This window comes from Astatotilapia calliptera, chromosome 13 (assembly GCF_964374335.1).
Source record: "Astatotilapia calliptera chromosome 13, fAstCal68.1, whole genome shotgun sequence".
Classification (NCBI taxonomy): Eukaryota; Metazoa; Chordata; class Actinopteri; order Cichliformes; family Cichlidae; genus Astatotilapia; species Astatotilapia calliptera.
In genome coordinates, this window is record NC_137434.1 from 22,756,185 (window position 1) to 22,778,955 (window position 22,771).

Below are 22,771 nucleotides of genomic sequence, written 5' to 3' on the forward strand. Positions count from 1 at the left end.
ACCAGGGTGGAATGTAGGCCGTTTTATTGCAGATCAGCAATCATAAAAAACACGGTGAGCTTCCAAGACAACAGAGTGAGAAGAAAATTGCACCTTTTGAGAAACATTAACTACCATATGTTTTTAACATTGCACTATACGCAAATTACACTGCAGTGGGACATGATTAATGAATAGCTATGTTGCAATACATAAAATTAAGTGCCAGTAAAAGTCTAAATAATGAACATGCTAAACAACAACCATTGAGATCAGAGGACAATACTAATGTAAAAAACTACAAAATATTTTGATCAAAAACAGTAAAACAAACAAACAAAAAAAACAAACAACAACAACTACAAATTCAAGATGCTGTTTTTATTTATATAAACTGATTATAAATTCATAAAATGAAAGGAAATTTGGCTCCGTTATAAGATGATATCTTTTCATGCAATTAGTTTCATCAGGGCTACACAGTCAGTTGTCCAAAATAACACAGCTTTCAGAGTACCTGCTAGTGGTACTTCTATGCATTTCTCAAGCATACCTAGTGTACCTGAAAATGGCCAAGATGTTGGGGGGGGGGGGGGATGTAGGATGTGCAGTGTAATTATTTTGATAATCATGGGGTCTGAGACGTAACCACTGTTCTCATCAGCGAAAAGTGATGGTGTGCTGTTCTAGCCTCAAACCCTCTCTTATGTTTCCAAGTGTATACAGTACAAGATCAAAGTGACTAATGCATCAGTAATACACATCAAACAAAAAGCATTTGACACACTGCTAAAAATCAAGCTGCAGCGCTTTCTGTACGCTTCTCTCCCTTTTTCCCTTTCAAGGCTTAAACTAAACCCGTCTGTAATCCACCTCCTCCTAAATCTACATCTTCCCCTCTAAATTAAACAGTATGGAGGGTGAGATTTAAGAAAACAGGGACTGCAGCTTTCACTATAATGCTTCATCTAGATTGTGAAGGGAGCAAAGTCTAATGTTTTGCACACTGTGTGTAATTATGACGACCATTCTTCAACACAATATCACTAAGTGGCTGAGATATTTAGTGGCTGGCAGTACTGGATATGTTCAAAACACACACACAAGGGCATTCATTATTTCAGCTACTCAAAAGACTCATTCATTCAATAATGTTCATAGCATATATTGGCTGTAGTGTTAAATTATGTTGGACATACTGTGTAGCCACTGAAAACCAAGGTCACACTATTATTAAGACCTCAGGGAATGTCACATTAGTGCCTGCAATTGCTCTTAAAATTATGTTCCTTAAATTCAGCTATAGTGGTCATAAAGTCATCACAGTAAGTAGAATAAGTCAATAGTTCCAAAAGGAATGACTCGTCCTCAGTCGGCCAATGGATCAATTCCAATTTGGGCGCCTTTTCAAAAGCTCTTTCTTCAATCCATGTTCCAGTGGCAGAGCAAAGAAATAAGCCTTTCCATTTTAGTGCGATTGATGATGGTGGTAGTGGTGTATAAGCCAGCATTCAGCTTTTAATTTCATCTGTGGGTTAGCTGCACATGGAAGGTTTAGAAAGGGAAAGAGGAGCAGGAAATTTATACACATAGTCCTGATATTGCAAACTAAGGTGTAAACTCAAACGTGGTGTCATCACCTACCCACCCTTTATGGCAAACAACCATCACACATTTTTGGAACTATGCTTATGTGTTTCATTGTTGAGTAAGATTTGTGCAGTCAGTATGAAGCTGGAGCTCGGACTGAAGACTGTCCAAAGGTAAAAACTACCTACACTCACATCTAAAGCTAAAATATTAACTAACACTCGTTTTGCGCTGGCGTGACTTCTCTGAGCTGTGTCATGCCCATTCCAGTGAGTCACTGCTTCTGACATTACTCTCCTTTTAACCTTATTGTTTTATTTAAAATATTTGATTGAGAGAAATGTGCAGGTAAACACATTTATTACCTATCGAGAAAATTCGTCTTTGCATTTTCAGCTTTATAACCTTCTTAATCTAAACTAAATGTCCTGGCTCAAGCTCCTTCCTGTATATATGAGAGTAGTATTGAATTTTTCCCACCAAACTGTCAGCAAATCACATTTCCCAAATGATGAAGTATTCTATTAAGGACCACACCAACAGTCAAGCCCAAATATCATCACCGATCATGACGAATTATCATCACTCCTCAGTTAGTTCTATAGTGCTATATTTGATTTTAGCAGCGTTACCCAGCTCAGTTGATAAAGTGTGACAGGTATCTGTATTAGTAGTAAGGTTACCTCACTCTAGATCTGATCTAAGGTTGGGGTTACAACGCTTTAAGGTTCATCCTCTCTCTGAAAGACTTCCTCAGTTTGCTCCGTGGTGCGGGAACAGGACCAGGACCATCAGTGGCTCTCACAAAGCCATGATCAGCTGTGGCCTCAGGGGTTTGGGTGTGGTGGTTTTGGTAGTCCAGCTGTTGGAGGGGGGGCTGGTGCTGACCTTGTGGGTGTACATTGAGCACGCCCAGAGGAGCATTTTTTCGACTTGAGGCGGTGGCTCCTCCAGCATTATTCCGCTGGAGCTGCTGGATGATGGCAGAAAACTTGGCATCCAAAGATGGTCTGCCTGTTTTGGACCTTGTGATTGGACGTGAAGTGCTAGTGCTAGAATTCTCTTTCTCCTGGTATGAGGGAGGAGGGTGCTGATGAAGAGAGGCAGGGAGAGGAGGTCTGGCTGGGCAGGTGGGAGCAACATAAGGCTCTCTGTCAGGGGGAGGAGGTGGAGCGCGTCGCTTCTTGCTGCTGTTGGTAGTACAGCTGCTGTTGCTGGGATTGGGGCTCGAACAAGGGGTGGAGGTTTTGCTCTGGGACAGAATACCCTTCTGCACTACCACTGAATGGGAACCATCAAACAGACTGGACCAGTTAGGTGCCTCTTTCTCCTCTTCATGGCCAATAAGGAAGTGCCCATCTGTCTCCTCAATTTTATTGTGGATAATATCAGTGATGCTCTCAAACTTGCCTGGTGAATTTATACCTATAAGGGAAATAAATAAACACCAAAATCAAGTGTTTTCCCTGATGTACTATTAAAATATAATAAAGCATCACAAAGGCTCAGATTGCAGCATTATATTTTGCTTGAAAAAGCATCTTATTAACATGCATCACCACTGAAAATTAATGTATTATGTGTATTCTTTTTCAGTGAGTGTCTTATTTGCTGTGAGCACTCGCATTACACCTTCTTAAAATGAATATGTGTAAATATAAATCCTGTTAAATCCGCATCATCAAACAGTCGGCAAAATATTAACCTCCGTCTAACTCGCTTCAGTGACTCTTTCCAATTAATCTACTCACTCAGGTCGTTGTAAACAGAGTCTGCTTGCTTAGAGAGAAAAAGTGATGGTTTCCGTGGAGACGCGACTTCGATCTTCATTAGCTGGTCACAGCAGTGCATCCACTGGCCTGGTCATAAACAAGGATAGGCATGAGATGATAAGACCTATACCATCTGTTCTTAAAATTTAGCTAAGTGTATGTGCAACCACTTTTCCTGCGCAGACTAGCCCACACACCCCAGTTTCTCTTTTATAATGGCAAACACACACGAAACCCTTTACATAAACACGTGTTTTCATATACAAATGCTTGTGGTGCATGGTCACATAACACTCACTCTGATCATAATGGTGCTGGTGGAGGGCTTCCACCCAGTCCTCCAGCGCTTCCCTGGTGTCTGTGGTGAAGACGATGGACTGTGATCCCTCTGGTGAAGGGTTAATGATGGACAGACTCCTAGATTTGTGGCCTGCTGATTCCTTCTCCAACACTCGGATCCGGGTGTCCTGCACAAAAAAAGCAAAAGTAACCTATTACAAGCTGAAAATCACTAACGGAATACAAATCACACCTCTGTGCGAGTTAGTGCATTAAAAATTACATCGCTGATATTGCAGAAGAAAATTAATTCCACAGCAAAATGCCAAAGCTCCAAGCTGTATCGCAGTGAGTAATTTGGTATCTTGTATTTTGGTTACTCTGCAAATGTTAGGGAAAAGGTGAACTGAGATTTAAATCAATAACAATGAATCTGATGTTTAACTTCTCTTTCCAGACAGCACAATTGAAACAGATAATGAAGTTTAACAGGGGTAACCACAAAGCCTCATCTTATGCAGAGTTTTAGAAAAGTTTGTTCTTCCAGTCTTGTGTTATAAAATGATGCAACAGAACAAGAAATTGCTAACATTAATGTTTATCAAGTAATTCAACATTTTTCTTAGTGTCTCTTACCTTATTAATGGGTACTTTGAGAATGGGTTGTATTTTAGCATCAATTTCTTCTGGAGTGAAGAAACAAGACAAAAAGCCGGCACTCAGCACGCAGTAAAGACTGCAGCAGCGGCTCATGCCTTCCACACTTTGCTGTAAATCAGCAAAATACAAATAAATACTAAGACACTAGAGAATCAATGATGGAGCTTATTGCTATCATTACAAAATAACAGTGAACACACCTTCTGGCTCAGGTAACCGGCCATCATGGTCTGTGTCATACAGGCAGGCTGAGCCACTAACCGGCAGCAGAGGTTACCATAAAGTGGAAGCCAAGAGGACCACTCAGCTGTAAGGACGATGAAAAGCAACCAGAAAACTGTAATAAGTTACCTTGTACTATATGGAAAAAATAAAGTTAATTTAAAAATAATTCAGTTCTAAAAAGGACATATATGTTATTACAACTCATACATTCTCCTGTAACAAAAGCCCCAGTGTTTCCCCTCAGCCTCCTAGCAGATGCAACTACGGTATTATTTTGAAACTCCTCGGTGACAACATTCTCGATTTATTGTGCTCATAAGCGCTTCAGAAAACTTAGCCTCTGACCTCAACCTTGAGGTCAAACTCTTACATCGCCTCGTTCTCATATTATTGCACTCACAAACTTGGGCGTCCATGCCCTATCAGCCTTTTATAAATGAAGGGTAAAAACCCCATAATGTAAACTGTGCAAACTTGTACCAAAAGCTTGAGGTAAAATTCCTAAAATATATACAGAGAATCCCAGTGATTAGATGATCCCCTATGAGCAAGCACATGTCACATAGTGAGGAGGAAGAACTTCTTTTTAACAGGAAGACAACCAGGATCAAGGTGGGGCAGCAATGCAGGAGGGGCAGAAACCTGCCCAAGCCCTAACTTTCCATTTCATCACTCTTCATTTTGTTTAAATGGAGGTTTAGATTTAAGTGATGTTAAAAAATATCTATCATTACTATTCCAAAATGAAATCAGGAGTTAAAAAGCATAAGCATTTCATATCCCCAGATATAAAATGGTGTGTTTTGCTTCTTACCATCTTGGAGGACAATAAGGGAGTGAGACTGAAAGCTGCCTTCAGCCTCGGGCAGACACAGCGCTGTGTAGGCCAACAGGCTGTATTTGGCTCCACTGTTACAAGTACAAGACACATATGAACATTTTAGCAGTCTTCAAGTAGAGCACGCTGACTTTTCAGGAGAAATATTGCCAAGTTTAAATTTAGCAATAACAGTAAAGATAATGAAGACAATTCAACTTCTAAAATGTACACATAACCTATATTTTGTAAATTATATCCCAGTGAACAGGTGATAGTTGAGATACTTTGAGCTGAGAAGTCCAAATTAATATTCTAAATGGTTTAAACTATGCTTTTCTGCTCATTTTAATAAAATTCTTATTTTTATTATGACAAAAAAAAAAATCATGATTACCTAAAAGCTAAACACGGGAACAGGGTTTGTTTTCAAAACCCTAACAACCTCTGGCCCAACAGTCCTGCTTCCACTAACCAGTCATTGTAGAGTTATTGTAAAAAATCTTGAGCCAAGAGCCTATAAAGTATTTAATGACAGCACAATACATACGACGGTATTGGGTTGTGCTGTAGGAAGGTGTCAGGGTCTGGAGTGTCCAGCAGAGAGCAGAGCTTCCTCCCAGAGCTTTTTCCAAAGGAGTTGCGGAGCTTCTTAGCCAGTTTCTTTGGCGTGTTTACCAGTGTGAGCTCCTCCTCTAGGGCGCAGCTCCACAACTCCACCTTCAGCTCAAACTGAGGAACTGCTTCTTTACTAAGGGTGGGGATTTTAATAAGAACATAACCATTAAAACATATTAACAAACCAGGGCTGAAGTGACACAATATACATTATACATATACTAGATCAAAATTTCATTAAATACTTTTAAAATTTCCCTTATATATAAATCTATAAAATAGACATACATCCACCTAAAGGGTGGAGTGCAGCAGTTCAGAGAGTACTACTTTGCATATTACATAAGCACAAAAACACTTACAAGATGGTAATTCCCTCAAAGCAGATGTCAGTGACTGATCTATCCACCACCACCATTTCAGTGTCAAACACTTCTGAGCCAATCTGCATCAGACAGAACACAGCCACCCTGCGAGAACCTAACAAATGTCATGGATGTACAGTATGCATTAGTACAGCCAGTATGTACAAAAATTACAGGAGGCAAAGCTGAACATGAGGCATGAAAGATAACAAAGAGCAAACTTACTCCCTCTGTTGTTAAAGTGGTCTGAGTCCCTCCACATCAAAGGTATGCGCAGCCCTACATTTGCAGAAAGTTAATTAAAAAGAAAGGCTCTTAAAAATTAACTCAGGGAGCAAAATGTTGCAACTAAATGTAATCGTTGCATAGTTTTAGATGTGCGGTGCTGATTTATTCTGAATAAAAGATGAGCAATCTTACCTGACAAAGCAATTGTTCCATTACAGGGCAAACGGTCACCTGAAATTAGATCTGAAGGTCTGGAATAAAATTTGGAATTTACCATTACAATAGATCAAAATGTGTGTAATGTATTTAATTTAACAAAACAAATAAACTGTATGTACATTTACAAAAAAGGATGGAATCGCTGCATGATTAAGATTTTAGACACATCTAACAAGACTTCCTGGATTTTGTTATTTTAAAAATACATTTTAAAAACCTCTGTCCAAAACCCGCTCAGTTCTTTCATTAGTGACAGGACAATTGTTTCACCCTCCCCATCAAAGTTAACATATATCAATTGGATACACACACACACACACACACACACACACACACACACACACACAACAGTGATGTGGACTCAAACTGAGCCATAAGCATCAATCTCCCCACCTGCCGATTCCCCCCATCATGTCCTCTTCCTCTTTTTTCTTCTGCAGCTGAGAGAGATATGCCTTTATCCGGGCATTGCAGGTAAACATGTTCTTGGAAGCATTTAGTACCTGTTCTCTCTTACTGCAAGCGAGCAGCAGCTTGTAGGCTCCCTCTCGCATTCGCATCTCAAAGTCAAGTTTCTCCTGTATGTTAGTTGTCTTTGTGGACAAACAGACAAGAATGAACAAGTGTCAAAAAAAGAACAGACTGCCAACTTTTCTATGACGTTTTCTATTGTGTTAGTGCATCAGACAACAAAAGCTTGGACATGAGCGGCATCACAGCAAAGGTTTTCATTAGTTATGCAAACTTTTTTCATAGGAAATTGCTTTTTAGATTACCAGAATTTTCTTTCAGTCTTTTAGTCCACTTCACATTGTGTAGCTTATAAAGCACTCATTGGTTTACCCCCTCTGACTTCCTCAGAGTTTATAGCCCAATTAGACCTTTCAGGTCATCAGGTGCAGATCTTTTAACTGTTCCCAGAATTGGACAGAAGCGTGCTGAGGGTGCTTTCAGTTACTGTGGTGATGTTTTTGGAACAAGCAGCCTGCTGACCTGAGGACAATTGGAACTTGGTCTACATTCAAAAACAAACTTAAAACCTTTATTCTCATAGGCTTAAACTTAACAGCTCTTTGTGCGCGCACAACTGTTTGTGTATATGATAACTTGTATTTTGTTTCGTTGAAAAGTTTTATTTTATTGTTTTTATCGCCTTAAGACACAGCAGACCTACATTTTTTTCCATGTTTTTACCTTATATGGTATTTTTAAAGAAAAGCAGTTGTTAAACAAAATCCAAGGTCACTCTGGCACCAACAGAACTAACATTTTCTGGGTTTAATACAAAAGACAGATCTTAAACAGCATGGTGGTTGGGAAATCTTCTTGCCCAAGGGTGTCCAAACACATCTGATCACAAGTGGGCCATACCAGTCAATATTTCATGGTATTTTCTAGTTATTTTTTATTTTTAATTACTGAATTTTTTGTTATTCTTTAATGCTACGTCCAGATGAACAGACTCAACCTTTTGGGTGTTATTCTTTTAGTTTACTTTCAGTTTTATTTTTTCAGTTTAGTGTTTATTGTTTATTTAGTTTTAGTCTTTTTATTTATTGTTTTAATGAGAGCATATGTCAGATGAAAGATTTAGGAAAAATCTGCTCATGTATTGCAATAAAAACTGATTCGGACCTCAAATAATAAACTTTTCATACATTTACATTCCTTTGTAGGAATGCTGGAATCTCAATATTAAGCATTTTTTGTGAAAAACTGATTTCCCTACAAGTTTTGGACCCTTTGGTGGACTTGCAATCATTTGACACATTAGCCCCACTAGTTAAGATGATACACTGGTGATGTTTCAAATTACTTGATAAGCTTGAAATCACAAACTCAAGACCAACCTTTCGGTGACGTAATGATGCATGCATGAAGGGGTTAGATGGTAATGCCAGCTGAATGAGATTAATAAGTTGTCTCGGGTAGCAGTTGTAATGGCAAAGATGGAGTTTGGAAATGTACGATTGGCATTTCGAAAAGCACAAAACAAGTGAAAACTGGCAGGCATGCAGCAGACATATTCTAACTAAATGAAGTTTGATGATGTCTGTTATAATCACATCTAATATAACACAAACATCATCATTCTCCATATCACAATCAACAATATGCACCTGTAGCTTCTTAGAAATCTGTCGTATGTACAACAAATTCATATCCTCTACTATCTGGAGAGTGTCTTTCAGAAGACTAGGGCACGGCTGCATGCTCTTTGCCTGCAGGGAGATTAGTTGGAGCAGTATTAGAAGGAAGCAAACATACAATGATGATGCAGCGTACACGGATATGGTTTCAGGGAAGTGAATATTGACAAAAGGGGCACTGCCCCGAACTAGCTTTGCCCTGGAGGGTTGAAATCCAGCTTGAGAAGGGCGTTAGCAAGTCAAGTCGCAGCACATGAAACTATGTTATTAAAGCCATGTGAATTAAAAAGATCAGCATTCCCGTGTTTGACGTGCACTTTACACCCACTCGGACCACTCCATTGGGTAAATCATACGAAACAATCACTGTCGTACCGCCCATACCTCTGTTTGTAGGAATAAAGTACTCTGTCGTATTTTCTTTCGTTTAATCTCCATATCCACCGCGGAGCCGGCCAAAAACAATGACCTGGAGCCCCCATTTTTCTTGGAAGTTTGAACGTCCCGCGGATCGTCCATGTTGCATGTCCATTCGCTAACAACAGCTGCGTATTACTGCTCCTGCTTCAAACGGCCGGGGGCGGCTCGATTTATGTTATCGTACCCCCCGTAAACGAAATCTCCCGTCGTGTTAACATAAAGTACACCCATTAAAAAGCTTAAAAGTGTGTTGTTCTCTCAGCACATTTAATATCATATCAAATAAATAAGAATTAGAGTATAAAATGTAACCAATACATAAAGCTACGACTTAATAAAATGTTGTAGTCACCATCAAACCTTAAAATTAAAACAAAATTAAACTCTAACTTGCAAATGTCCTATGCAATCGAAATCATTAAATAACAACCATTAAATAAAGAAAAAAGAATATTTTAACAATAATACATAAAAGGGTACAGTTCAAAAATAAACATGAAAAAACGTTCCGCTTTTCCCGGCGGCACTGCCATACATAAAAACGAGTGCCTTTACGCCAACAGGGAGGGGGCGTCATTGCGTCAGTGTGTCAGACAAAACAGGGCTGAACCGTTTTCGAGTTTGAATTTTTAGACGGTATAAAATCATAGACGGTATCAGATAACATACATTTTATTACATATATTATTATTTTATTTTATTTTAAATTCATCAGAAAATGTATTTTAAATATTATAATATAATACATACAAACGTGCAATTAACTAAGAGGCTGTGATGCTAATTTAAAAGTATAATTTTCACGTTTATGCAATGAGCATTTCCATTTTGAGCTCACATTTTTGAAGCAGAACAAATATGAATCTTTTATATGTTACTGCCATTTAATCGATCTCCTTAATTTATATTTTTTAAAAGCGGTGGATGTTTTTCTTGTAGTGCTACATCCCTAATTAGTTTGATAATCTCTAGTAGTTATCATGCAGCAGGTACAGCCTTCATTATCAGCATGACCTCTGCACAGTCCATGTAGTGGTACTGTAACAAAAGACCCCGGAACGTAACCAGTGCGAGTCCAGGAAACCCGCCCACCCGGTTCTGGCTGACATCGCTTCTGGTTGAGTTGGAAGCATCCACGGTTGCAGTTGTGGACGCAGGCGCTCCTGGAGATGAACTCCGTCAAGCTGGGCAGAGAAATTCCACTAAAACAGGAAATTACATCCGCTTTTAAAAATAAAACACAGGATTTTGAATTTCAGACGAGGTTCACATGCAGTGTAATCCTCTGAGTCACTCAGTACACAGTCAGCTACTTTACCATCTGGAGAGCATTGTTAGTCTGAGCGACTGTCCTACAATAATCCATATGTGTGTGTATTCATAGGCTGTAACGTTTTATTTCACACTGTAGTACTTGAATCACGAACTAGTCTGCAACTGCACCAGCAGCTGACCTATCTATAAGTGGAAAACGTGTTAACATACAGGCATGTGCCTGAAATGCATTCATTCCTAACAGGATGCAAGAGCTTGGAATTTTATTGGGAAAGTGCTATAGTGGTTTATGGCTTTAAAATGACTCGTCATGTCTTTCTTACTTATATTTTTAATAATTTAATCTATGATATCAGTCTTTATCTCTATAATGCTTTTAGTAGCATTGAATCTAGAGTACAGTAATTCCATAAATATGGTATTACTGTAAATACAAGTTTCTTTTTTTTTCTTTTTCTTTTTTTTACTTTCCCCACATAATAAATTATTCAAAATACACACAGGTTATTACATGCATATTTTGCCGAAGAATGGTTTCACATATCCCAAAATATAAAAGGATCGATAGGTACACAATGCACACAATATGGCTTTATAAGTTAGAACAACATATTGAACTTTTTAGTTGAAACTCATGAGAGAAGGACTTTGGTTGAACCTCTGGTGTAACTCAGGTGATCGTGAGATTATAGTTGTGCGCGTGGTTCTGAATATTAAGTTTATTTCAGTATCAAATACACAAATAAATAAATAAGTAATTTAAAAGCTTTCTGGGGAACTTAAACTGCACACCTTGCAGTCGGAGGGCAACTTTCTACTCATTTTTTCATATGTGTTGTCGCAAGCTGCTTTGAGAGCTCAATGAGAAAGACCTGTCAAGCACAGATAATACCATTGTTGAATTCAATGTGAAGTTGTAACACAGCACCATGGGCCATCTCTATGTTTTACACTTGCAGGTTAAGGTGCCAACCATCTTGTCCATAGTATCTATACCTCCTTTGGTCTAGTTATAAAATGTGATTAATTAGTGTTTTTTCCCTTTTCTGGTATTTTCATCCCCCATTTTGTTGTGATACATCGTGCTCAGGAGTACAACAGCCATTTCTTTCTGCTGACATAGCTGACTATGGTAAAGCTGCCACTGAATGCAAACTGTGTGCTGTAAGCCTCCCTGGACTCAGAAGCCTTCATCAGATAAAGGATGTATGTAGAGTCCCCACAAAAGTGTCTCCAGGAGGCATGGTGAAAGAGTACACTGGAGGAAAAAAATTATCTGTGCCAGTGTTGCTTCTTGTCTTTCTGAATCTACTACACAACTGCTGGACAATGGTTTCACCCAGATTCTTATCAACTTCTATCCTTTCTTTCCATTTTCGTTTCCCTATGTTAACCATTTCAGATTGCATAGGGGATGCGTATCACAAACCTAGAAGATCTTTAGGCCGTACTTGACAGGCTTGTTTGGCAGTGACACAATCACTCGGGGTGAACTGCTGTCTGAATGTTGAATGAATGCTGTCTTTTAATCCTAATTTCTCTAATAAGAAGGATGTTTCATGAACTTTATCATTTACCATTTTTTATTACCATACATTCTGTACATTCTTTTCAACCTATTCTTTTTGCAAACTAAAAACATCACAATCACATCACATCACAAAAAACAAAACTGAAAAATTGCTATCTACTATGGAAGCCCGTTTCCACCACTAAAAAACCCAACATTATTTGCCATCCATATATCAAAATGGCAGGTTTTTATCTGAAAAAGGTCAGAGAAAATAACTCCAAAATGACATAAATCGAGAAAATAACGTAAAATTTCCAGTTAATTTTGAGGGGGGAAAACACCCTGAAATGATGACTAAGAATAGCAATAAAAAATTTTAAAAACTACCTCAACTTCCTTTTAGCGGAAGCAGATTTCTATACCGTGACAGCGTATGAATACAACTTAAAACACCACTTAAATAATGATCGACGCCTCAACTCGCAAATCTGAGTATCCTGTTGTCTCTTTGACATTTATTTTGAAACGTCTGACCGGAGGCAGCGATTGGCCTATTTGCCACTTCGACGCCTCTTTCAGGATGCTGGTCCGCTCGCCGCTGTTTTGCAGGGAGTCAGTAGCTTATTGCTGAGCAACGGAGGAAGAGAAGGCCACCGCATAGAGCCAGACTGAACTGCAGCAACGACAGGGCTGGGCTCCACACGCAGTCACAGAGCAAAAAACATCTTTAAGGAAAGGGTAAGTGTGGAGTGTACTTGATTTTTTTTCTTAGCGAACAGTATACAGTGGACAGTCCGTAGTATGGTTTTAGCTAGGTGGTTGACCGTTACTCACGTGAAGTTTGCGGCAGACAAAAAATATAAAGAGTCGCTTTTTCTTTCCTTCTGCAGTCCACTGATGTCAGTTTCCTCTTTCAGTGAGCTCATAGAAAATTCTCCCAAATTTTCAAACCATTAAACCTGCATTAAATCTGAGTAAAATTTAGGAAACAAAAAACATTCCGGCTCTTGTAACGACTAAGCAGACTGGTCTGACTCCCTCTTGGCTAACGGGATGGCTACTATTGTCAGCAGCGGCATGACAAGCCCACCCTGCTCCACCTTTGTAAGCCGCACAGACTATAGCCACTTTGCTGCCCTTGTAAAAACACCGGCCACATACTGCTTCACTCCAGATCAATACTATTGTTTACTACTGACCTGATTTTATCCAGTAGTTGCATCCTTTTGTAGCCAGACAGAGGCTAATCGAGACAAGATGCACATCAATGAAGATCGGTCACACTGAACGCTTTGTTTATCTTAGTGGAAACATGCTACCCCTCGGGTCTTCTTTTAGTCTGTATTGTCTAAGAGGTAGATTTTATGGGCAGGTTTTGCTCTAAGTAAGACAACTGCCGAGTGTTTTCCGATAACGGACCCCCCTCCTCTTCTTCTGTGTGGAGGCTTTGTTTTCGTGGGGCAGATGTAGCTGGCCTGCATGCATCCGCTCTCTTTGTGTTGAGTTTGATTTTTTTTTGCTGTCATCATCACATTAGCTGTAAAACTTTTGAAAATAGAAGCAAATGCTTTAGTTTAAATGCCATATGGTAATTTGATAACTCTTGACAGGCTGTTCATAAGCAAACGGTACTTGACGCTAGAAATCAATGCAAAAATATTGTAATTATTGTTTAATTACTGTTACCAATTTAGCACAAATGCCAGAGGCAGATGCATATCAATCAAAGCCTCACAACTGTTCAAAACATTTAAAATTAATATTTATATTCACAGCATTAGAAGCTGTTTTATTTTATGTAATCAGCTATATTATGCCCTTTAATTTCATCCAGTAGACTCAAAGGTGCTGGTGAAAGTCACTTGCAGCTCTGGTCTGAGTTTATAACCCGATTAGATGTTCTTTGACAGCTACGTGTTTGACATCAGTGTATCTTGCTAGTCTCCTCCCTCAGCTGTAAGAATTCAAATTTCTTGGGTTTGAGCCAAAAGAATGTGCAGATAATACCATCCAATCCAGTTTTGCTCCTTTTCCCTTTTCTCCCCTTTTTCCGCCTTCTTCCTGTGTTCTCCCCACAAATGTGGCTGCCAGCAGGGTTGTTGGCTCCACTGGCGGTTGCATTTTTAAAAAGTGTGTCAGTGTCACAGGACGGTTGCTGCACTTTCGGAGAGGAAGCAGCAAACTGACTGAAGCTAAACTACAGCCGAGCCTGACTACAGACTTATCTATTACACTTAAAACACAGCTTTTTTGAGTTTTATTTTTCTTTAGAAAGAAAATCTAGAAGCTTCTTGCAGTAATTCGACTATCAGTGCTGTTTGATCAACTCACATTTAATGTGCACTGCTGTAAATTACCATACTCATTGAAATCCCGCTTTTTCGCCCTGATATTCTTTCTCAGCATCTTAACTCAATCTGCTGTTCAAAGAGTAATTTGTATGCATATAGTATATCCTTCAGTAATATTTTCAATTCTAGTTTCAAGTTGGGGACATTTTTGGAGACTCTTACTCAGCCTGCCCACGGCCATTGTGTATAGTAGGAAGTTTAGGAAGTGAGTTCATTTTACTTCAGTGGCCCAGGAGTGTTATGTGTGACAGAAAACAAGCCAGTCTTGAACTTAGTATCTGATTGTATTCAGTTGTATTTAAGATGTTGTTAAAAATTTTGTATTTGGGAGCCTGTAGCTAAAAATAGAAGTGAATCTCAGTTTTGTAATCTGCCAGAGTAGAAACGTTAAAAGGGTTATGACATTCACATAGCCTTGCCTGGTAACGCTCATGCTGGCGTGTGGTGTCAGAGGGAAAAACAAGAGAGGTGAATAGCGAAGTCTGTGGTTACAAATTGGGAGAGACAGCACAGTATACCAGACAAAATACCCCAAAACAAGCTTGGAGCATTTTATTAATACAATCATCAGCCTCTCCCTTGTTATGGAACATCAAGGGTGTGTCTGATTTAAAAAAAAAAAAAAAAAAAAAAGCCATTTAACCTCTCACAGAAAGAGAAATTACACATCTGTTTTGGGGTGTAACATACTCCCCTCTGAGTTTCCTTCATTTGATACTTCTTTCCACTAGATATCAATCTTATATTTGAACATGTTCTATTCTCATCTTTCCCTCTGCCAACTCCTGATTGTCCTGTTATGCTAATGTTTATGTTTTTTTCCCTTCTAAGTGCAAGAGTGAGAGAGTTCACTATTTTTATCTGCTACTGAAGCTATTGCTACAGCCAGGATAAATGTTGGCACCATAATCAAAGTGGCAGGGTTGGCCAAATACTAATGTTCCTGTTAAAGGGCCATGGGTTAGTCATTATCTGCTCAGCAGGGGCTATGCGGGGCCATTAGAGCAGTCATCAGACCGAAGGTATATTTGAAATGACTGCAATATGTTTTTTATGTAAATGGAGTTTATATGTTGTGCCCTCTTGATGCTAAAATAGGTAAAACTATCTACATGAATAATTAGTTAGTTAAAAGTTTCAGGTTTTTGTAATTAAATATTTATTTCTGGAAGTTTAATAGGTAATTTGTGTTGTTTTTTTTTCATTTACAATTTATTTTTCTTATTCCCTATTAGAAAGCTGCCTCCAGACCTTGTTTCTGAAAAATGTAGTGTACCCATGCTCCAGAGAATGAGTCACATGAAAATGACTATGCTTCAGGGCATGTGCATCATTAACTCTCTTGGATTATTAATAATCTCTTTTTCAGCATATCTATATTACTGTAAGGATTGCCCAGGGTGCTGATGTTCCTCCTTCCACTCAACATGAATAATACTGTTGTTTTTCCCATTAATCCTGTTCTTCATGTTCTATAAAGGTTAAATTTCCATCAGTAGGGCTATAGTTCATTTTGAACACAAGGGTCACTAAGCATGTGGTGGGTTTATGTCTTATGGCCAGGGTGTGCTGGGTTGTGTTTGGTAACAACACTGAAACAGTCAGGATGGATGCTGGCTAAATGATGGTGTTTGCTTGTTTGTTCCTCTTGCCGATGGCTCATGTGGTGTGTGTGTGTGGCTGCTTTTCTACACCATATGGTCTTTTCTGCTGCATTGGACTGTTTCTTTTTCACCCACATGCTGCATGTAAAAGCCACATCAACTACACATAGCCATAGCTGCACACGCGCACCCAAGTTTCTGCTGACTTACACTGCCCATAATGATTTATAATGTCCTTCCATGGTGCTATGACTCTGTCACATTAGATTAATGTGGGTATATAGTCTATTTTTGAACCAGGTAAGATATGTAAGAATGAAGTCCGGTTTTTACATACACATTTACATTACTTTATTAACCACAGTGGTAAAATATGGCAGTTATTCTGGCAGTTCAAGGTTATCAGCTAATGCTACCAATTAGAGCAGAATATTAGGATTTCTCTCACCAAACTTTTTGGGTGAACTTTACCACACTGGCATGTTGCTGCTTGATATTAAAGGCCAGCCAGTTATATATGGCAGTTCAATGTGTTTTTAAAAATTATATATCCATGTAACAGAGCTAGTGAGCAATCACCTTGATCTGATTTTGACAGTCAGCAGTACCTTGTGCTTTCCTGCTAGCAGACTGATTAGTTACTGTCTCTCCAGTCAGTCTTTTATCTCTCAGTTAGATTCAGTGTTAACTTCACCATGATGGTAGTCCTCCTTCTACTTTGGAGATATGCTGTAAGCTGACCACTTTTAACCACAACCAGCTAGTAGAATGCTGGTTTATGTGCATCGTTACTGAGCTCACTAAAACTGCAGATAAAGAACACAAACAGCAGGGCAGGGCGATCCATAGGACGATAAAGTCACTGGAGAGGCAGTTGATTATTCTTGAGTTATTTATTGTCACAAAGTATTTATACTAATATTTACATTTATATTTAAGAAAGCATGAGTATAGCCTTAAAAAATGTTTAGAAAGGTCTTACATGCCAATACATACTTATGATTTTGTTCGATATATATAATTCAGTTTGAGATTAAATGGAATATTAAACACTTGTTTACTTTAGATGTACATGTGTGTGTGTGTGCGCGTGCGCGTGTGCATGTGTGTCTAAAAGATTCTCATTTGGCTTAGTTCTTGTTTTTTTTTGTTTTTTTTGCTCCTTGTGTTTAAGCAGGGTTTGGATGTTGGAAGAGCATCCTTGGCTGAAATACACACTGTCAGACTGCATTCAGCCTTTTTATGATGATAAACCCAAAGTGTTTATTATGGATGTCAAAATATACTCTGTAGAATCCGGCTTTATATCAGACTGTGATGAGGTACCTTTTAACATAATTTGGAAAGGCAGTGTTTTGATTTTACTGGCTATTCTTCCTATATTAGAAGAAGTTAAAGCAGGCCAATGTCATGTCACAAACAATAAAATATCACAGAATGGTATGTCTGAATCAGCCATAGCTTCTTCTTTTGTGTTCTCTTAAGAACATTTTTGATGTACCATATCATTGAATTATTCTTAAATAAAATCTAATTTATTGACTGGTTGCCTTTGTTATTCAAAGTGTTGTAACTTAGTGCTTTGGACCGATACCGATAGACTTATTTCTCTTACATTAGACTGTAAACATGTTTGACAACGGTGTCATACTCATGTATTAGAATGGTGCATTATATTCTGTGCAACACAATAAAACTTAGTTTCTAGAGCTGTAATGTTTATTATTTTTGTCAGTGTTGAGATCACAACTAATTAATCCAATTTTGCCTAGAGTTTGGGAAAAAATAGTCTTTCTAAAATAGGATTTCTTGGTACTTTTATTAGAATTAAATAAATCTAAATTGAAAACATAAATAAATGTGCACTAAATCTGTCATTGCCTGGCGGGGAAGGAATTTGAAAGGAGGAGATTTTGCTGAAAAACAAAATAAGAGCATTATCGTGAAACAAAATGCTCCACAGTTATTTTATTTCAATTATCATGTTTTAAAAATTATTGAATGTAAATTCTATTAAAAACAAGTGGTCACCATTGGAAAACTTTAAAAGGAAATAAAAACATAAATTTTTTTTTTTCCCATAAGCAACAAAACCTATCTCATATTATGGACAGAATCTTTTTTCTTGTGGAAATTGTCTGGTATATTATTATATCACAACAAGAGCTGGGATACTCCTTTTGTCTCGTTTTTAGAAGAACAATAGATTGTAGTTCTCCACTACATGCTTTCATGTCTGTATGTATGTAGTCGACTAAGCCATTGGGGGATAGAAAAGCCTTTGTCTGTTTGTCCAAAGGTTACCATCTTGTCTTGAGTTCGTTCACCTGATTTGCACCCCTCAGGGTCCTTTGCACTCTTTGCACAAAAACATAACTAAGCTTGCGAGACTGATTCAGCGTCTCTGACCTATTATTTATTGACATTGATCTGAAAGCCCTCACAGATCTTCCATTGGTGTTATTGAAAGAATAGGCTTCTTTGCTGTTTGTTTTGTCTGCCAGTATACTTTCTTTTATTGGTTTTATACCTTCAAGGTACCATCTTTGCTTTCTTTGTGAAGCTACAATATTGGTTATACTATCAGTCAGAGTGACCAGAGTTTAATTTAGTACAGCTATTGCTCTGTTCTTTGTCCGTTTAGCCTAAGGGCCTGTAAGTGCTGAAGCTACTGTAACTACTGAGTGCTGTTTATATTTGGACAATCAGCCTCGGCTGTTGTAAACATTAGATGCATTGTCTCATGTCTGCCAGACAAATACCAACCAGACATAAAAAATCAAAGCAACGAGTGCCTGAAAGGTTTTTTTAAATGTAATTACTTTGATTGATCCCAGTGAATAAGCAGCAAATGTGACTATTATTATTATTATTATTATTATTTTCGTATTTTATTTAACTGTTGTCAGATACAGGCTATAAATGCAGGCATGCAACCACGCCCTTAGAAGTACTAAGTTTGGCTCTTATCATAAGACCATGTGGAAATGAGTGTGACGAAAGAATGAGTTGTCTCTCTGTGCTCATCCCATCTCTTTCCCCTTCGTCCTCTCCCTCTTACTGTCTGTCGCTTCGTTTGCGTAGGACATATGTGTGTGTGATGTCTCTGTGTGTGATGTGGTGCGAGTCAGCTGTCATGGTTGTGCCAGTTGATGTGACATCTGGAAAGTTAGAGAGGAAAAGCAGATGAGTGTTTTCTAATGGTTACCCAGCTGTTGCATCATCCTGGAACGCACACTCCAGCCAGATGCTACGTGGAGAGTAGCAGGCCAGTACCAAAAAAAAAAAATCATATTAGGTGATGCCAGTAAATAAACTAGTGCTCACTGACATCACTTCCTGCCGCCCTTCAGCCAGCGTTTATGATTGGGTAATTCATGTCAAAGGAGGAGGTTTGAATTGTTGAAAGGATAAAAGGCTATTTGTATAACTTTTTCTGGTCCGAAATACATACGAAATACAAGTGCAGTTAAATTGGATTTTCCAAAAGTCAGCGAGCAGCCTCGCTATAGATAACAAATGTTTTTTAATTCATTTCAGCCTATCAAAAATCACCTAATTGTGCTCTGTGGATGCAAAGATGAGTGTCTGCAGCGAGGGGCGCTGCACATGCTTCCTGTATCTCCTCTGCCATCTCCTCTATACAAAGAATTCACAGTCATCTTAGAATAATCCTCCTGTTTCAGTCCTTGCGGATGTGTGTGTGTGTGAGATTGAGTGCGTTGGAGATAGTATAAGTGCAGGTCGGGGGTTGGGAAATTCCTTTCAAAACCCATGAGTCACTATTCCTCCTTATTAGCCCTAGTAGAAAATGCTGCTGAAAACGTGCTACATCGCCACTCCAGTGTTTACATATATAAACAATGTGTTTAAATATGTATCCATCCATTCACTTCCGCTTATCCTTTTCAGGGTCGCGGGGGGTGCTGGAGCCTATCCCAGCTGTCATAGGGCGAGAGGCAGGGTACACCCTGGACAGGTCGCCAGTCTGTCGCAGGGCTAACACATAGGGACAGACAACCATTCACACCCACATTCACACTCACATTCACACCTAGTGGCAATTTGGATTATCCAATTAACCTATCCCCACAAGTTTGTTTAAATATGTAAACAATGAAATATTTTTGTCCTTCTTTTGGCTACGCGTTACACATTAGTGCTTTGTGAATTGCCCATGCAGTGCCTTATATTGCATGATATGTCAGACTAGCTGTCCAAAACACAAGGACTTTTCTAATATTTCTAATATTGTTATTTGGATGCACTCGCACTCACCGTTTTTATTATAGAGAAGGAAAAGACTACATGCAGAACTGATAATATTTCCCTCTCAGCTGTGTGTCCTTCTTCAGACCTACCACTGCATTCCTCCATCTGTGCTACGTCTTTCATGTGTAATAGTGAGAAGATTTTTTTCTTTTTAATGGCACCATAAAGGAGACTGGTATGGATTGCATCCAGACTATTTAACCACATTCTCATTAGGCTTGCATTCTGATAACAGTATGCAGTGGTTACTGAGACAGGCAGCTCTGTGATGCTTTAGTTACAGTCGAGTAGGAAACCAAAAACAATTATAGTTCTGTTGCTAGGTTTGGTTGCACTAGTGGTGTATCCAAACACCATTATCTGTAATATCTGCCACATAATGTTCACATGTACCTGCAGGTTTGTCAATACAAATTGTGCCACCTGTTAGCCAAACAGGTGGAGCATGCAATGTAAGCAGAACATCATTAGTTGGAATCTGATCATTAGCCCTGGTGCTGGATTTAATATATGATAATAATCTTATTTATTTTGCAGATGAAAACATTTTAAATTAGTTTACTTTTATTTTAACTTCACAGTTAACATGAGTTTACTATACTAAAATAAAAGGAAGAGAAGTTATGTTAAAAAATAACACTTAGCAACATGACTTGGATGGGTCTCAAGTGAAACCTTTTCAACTTTGAGGTGAGCTAAAAGTTGCAAAAGGACTAAAACACCTCTCCGCAGAAGTGACCAATACAAGCTGTGCAAATCACTTTATATTTGGTTGGTGCTTAATACTTATGTTTGCTCCTGATAATTGCATGTGAAAATGCAGAGAAATCATAAGTCAGATTTAGTGATTTGAGAATGTAATCACTGTTGTCAAAATGTGACATCTTCAAAAGTGCTTCTCTCTATAGCAGCTTGTTGCAGCACATTACTTGTATTTGAGTACCTACCAAGTTTCTAAATTTTCCTATTAAATCTTTCACTCAGCATGTAAAGCTGTCAGATATTCAGAGTGGTCACTGGAATGAAAGCTGATCTGTTTTACATCAGAGACAGCTGCTGATACAGTCCTATTCCCAACCCATATTTCCTACAGTGTCATGCAAGAACTGAGGTGTGCAGTTGATTAAAACTTTACCCAAGAGATTATTGAGTTGGTATACTAAGTACTTAAAAGGTCAAGTGAGCAAGAGCTTAGCTCAATAATCTTTAATTCCCACTCTGATGGGCTTTTCTTGGCACTTTCTACACACGACAGAGAGCTCTGGTTATTTGAGTGCCACTTCAAATTAATGTCAAAAGCTTGGAAACTTATTTTTAATTTGAAATAATTACTTAGGAAATGTTTTAGAACCGTCCAAACCCCACATGAACAACAGTATGTTAAAATGAATTTCATAGCTGGTACAACATTAGTTACAGCTAAAATTGAGTTTAAAATGTCCCTTTAGTCTCATATTTTACACCCTGTTGCTTATTCAGACAGGAACAGTCACTCAGTCTGTTGCTCAAAACAAACTTCTAGCATGCTCAATCAGTTTAAAAATAGGTATAGAGGTCAACAGCCCATCAGTTAGATCTCCTTAATGCTGTAGTTTCAGGTCTAGGCAGTTAGAAAGTAAGAGTGGCTGGCTTTGACCTCGTTTTCAGCTCATCTGAAGGAGAGCAAGGGGAGGAGGGAGGCAGGAGGGAAAATGAATGTCCTGATGGGCCGGCCAGCCAACAAATCTACATCACTTCCTCCTCTAACATCTGGCAGTGATCAAGGCAGGCACAGAGAGAGAGAAAGAGAGAGAGAGAGGATGTATCTTACTGGCTGGCCCAGTGTTCATTTCCAGGCGTAGACAGAGGCATCACATTGCAAGACCGCCCACTCGATCTCATTCCCCCTTGGAGCAAAACAAAATGAAGATGGAAAGAGTTGTGAAAGACTTTTTCTCATCTTCTCTGATGTCGTCATGATCTTTTCTGTCATATGAGGTTACCAATTTTCCATGATGATAGAAAATCTATGATTGCCTGAATCTGTGAGAATAAATGAAAAAGAAGAAAACAAAAATGTTGGTTCTTCATCTTTTTCAGGATGGCGTAGCTGTGTTTTGCTGTCAGTGGTCAATCTGCAGTGAGCTACCTGGAGCAGAGGTGTGTAGTAGAGTTCACCAGCATATTTCATTCAAATTATGACTTACTTTTGCATACATTCAGATTACATGTACGTTAATAAAGAGTTCTGTTTTTGAATACTGTGGTGCACTGATAAGTTAAACCTTGATCAGTGATCTCCACAGGGTATGGTAACAAACACATTTTTCATTCTTTTTTATTACAATCTGTTATTTTAAATAATACTGTTGGTACAAAACAATTCCTCCCACTGTTGTTTATATACTGTTTTTATAAAAATTATCCACACATATTCGTAGATTTCATTTCTGAA

General features: G+C 38.5%; 2 protein-coding genes across 9 annotated transcripts in view; one reads left to right on the forward strand and one right to left on the reverse strand.

Moving 5' to 3' along the window:
• Positions 1 to 1,379: 1,379 nt before the first annotated feature.
• Positions 1,380 to 9,479, reverse strand: rtkn2 (rhotekin 2). 3 transcript variants are annotated; one of them, XM_080287715.1, is made up of 14 exons: positions 9,287 to 9,479; positions 8,873 to 8,974; positions 7,146 to 7,345; positions 6,726 to 6,784; positions 6,531 to 6,584; positions 6,303 to 6,420; positions 5,873 to 6,073; positions 5,320 to 5,414; positions 4,481 to 4,587; positions 4,257 to 4,388; positions 3,640 to 3,808; positions 3,321 to 3,428; positions 2,253 to 2,994; positions 1,380 to 1,518 (listed from the first exon to the last, which is right to left on the reverse strand). In XM_080287715.1, exons 1-13 carry the CDS (start codon positions 9,419 to 9,421, stop codon positions 2,282 to 2,284), a joined length of 2,193 nt encoding a protein of 730 aa, XP_080143841.1. In that variant the 5' UTR covers positions 9,422 to 9,479; the 3' UTR covers positions 1,380 to 1,518; positions 2,253 to 2,281. The 3 variants fall into 3 exon arrangements, with proteins under 3 accessions (XP_080143841.1, XP_080143840.1, XP_026046790.2); XM_080287714.1 differs by having other exon boundaries at positions 1,496 to 2,994; XM_026191005.2 differs by lacking the exon at positions 8,873 to 8,974 and having other exon boundaries at positions 1,496 to 2,994; positions 9,287 to 9,478.
• Positions 9,480 to 12,667: 3,188 nt separating this feature from the next.
• cep170aa (centrosomal protein 170Aa) overlaps positions 12,668 to 22,771 on the forward strand; it is a 36,955-nt gene continuing 26,851 nt past the window's right edge. For all 6 annotated transcript variants that reach the window (XM_026189512.2, XM_026189515.2, XM_026189513.2 and 3 more), the window contains exons 1-2: positions 12,668 to 12,848; positions 22,417 to 22,476. The gene's annotated coding sequence lies outside the window, so the exon portion shown is untranslated. The remainder of the gene's footprint in view (positions 12,849 to 22,416; positions 22,477 to 22,771) is intronic.

Bases quoted from the DNA above. Each gene is read 5' to 3' on its own strand.
- rtkn2 (XM_080287715.1), bottom strand. From the start codon at position 9,421: ATGGACGATCCGCGGGACGTTCAAACTTCCAAGAAAAATGGGGGCTCC. The intron at 4,389-4,480 runs GTGTGTTCACTG...GCTGATTTACAG, and splicing joins CCGGTTACCTGAGCCAGAAG to CAAAGTGTGGAAGGCATGAG. The intron at 3,809-4,256 runs GTAAGAGACACT...TTTTTTGTGCAG, and splicing joins TCAAAGTACCCATTAATAAG to GACACCCGGATCCGAGTGTT.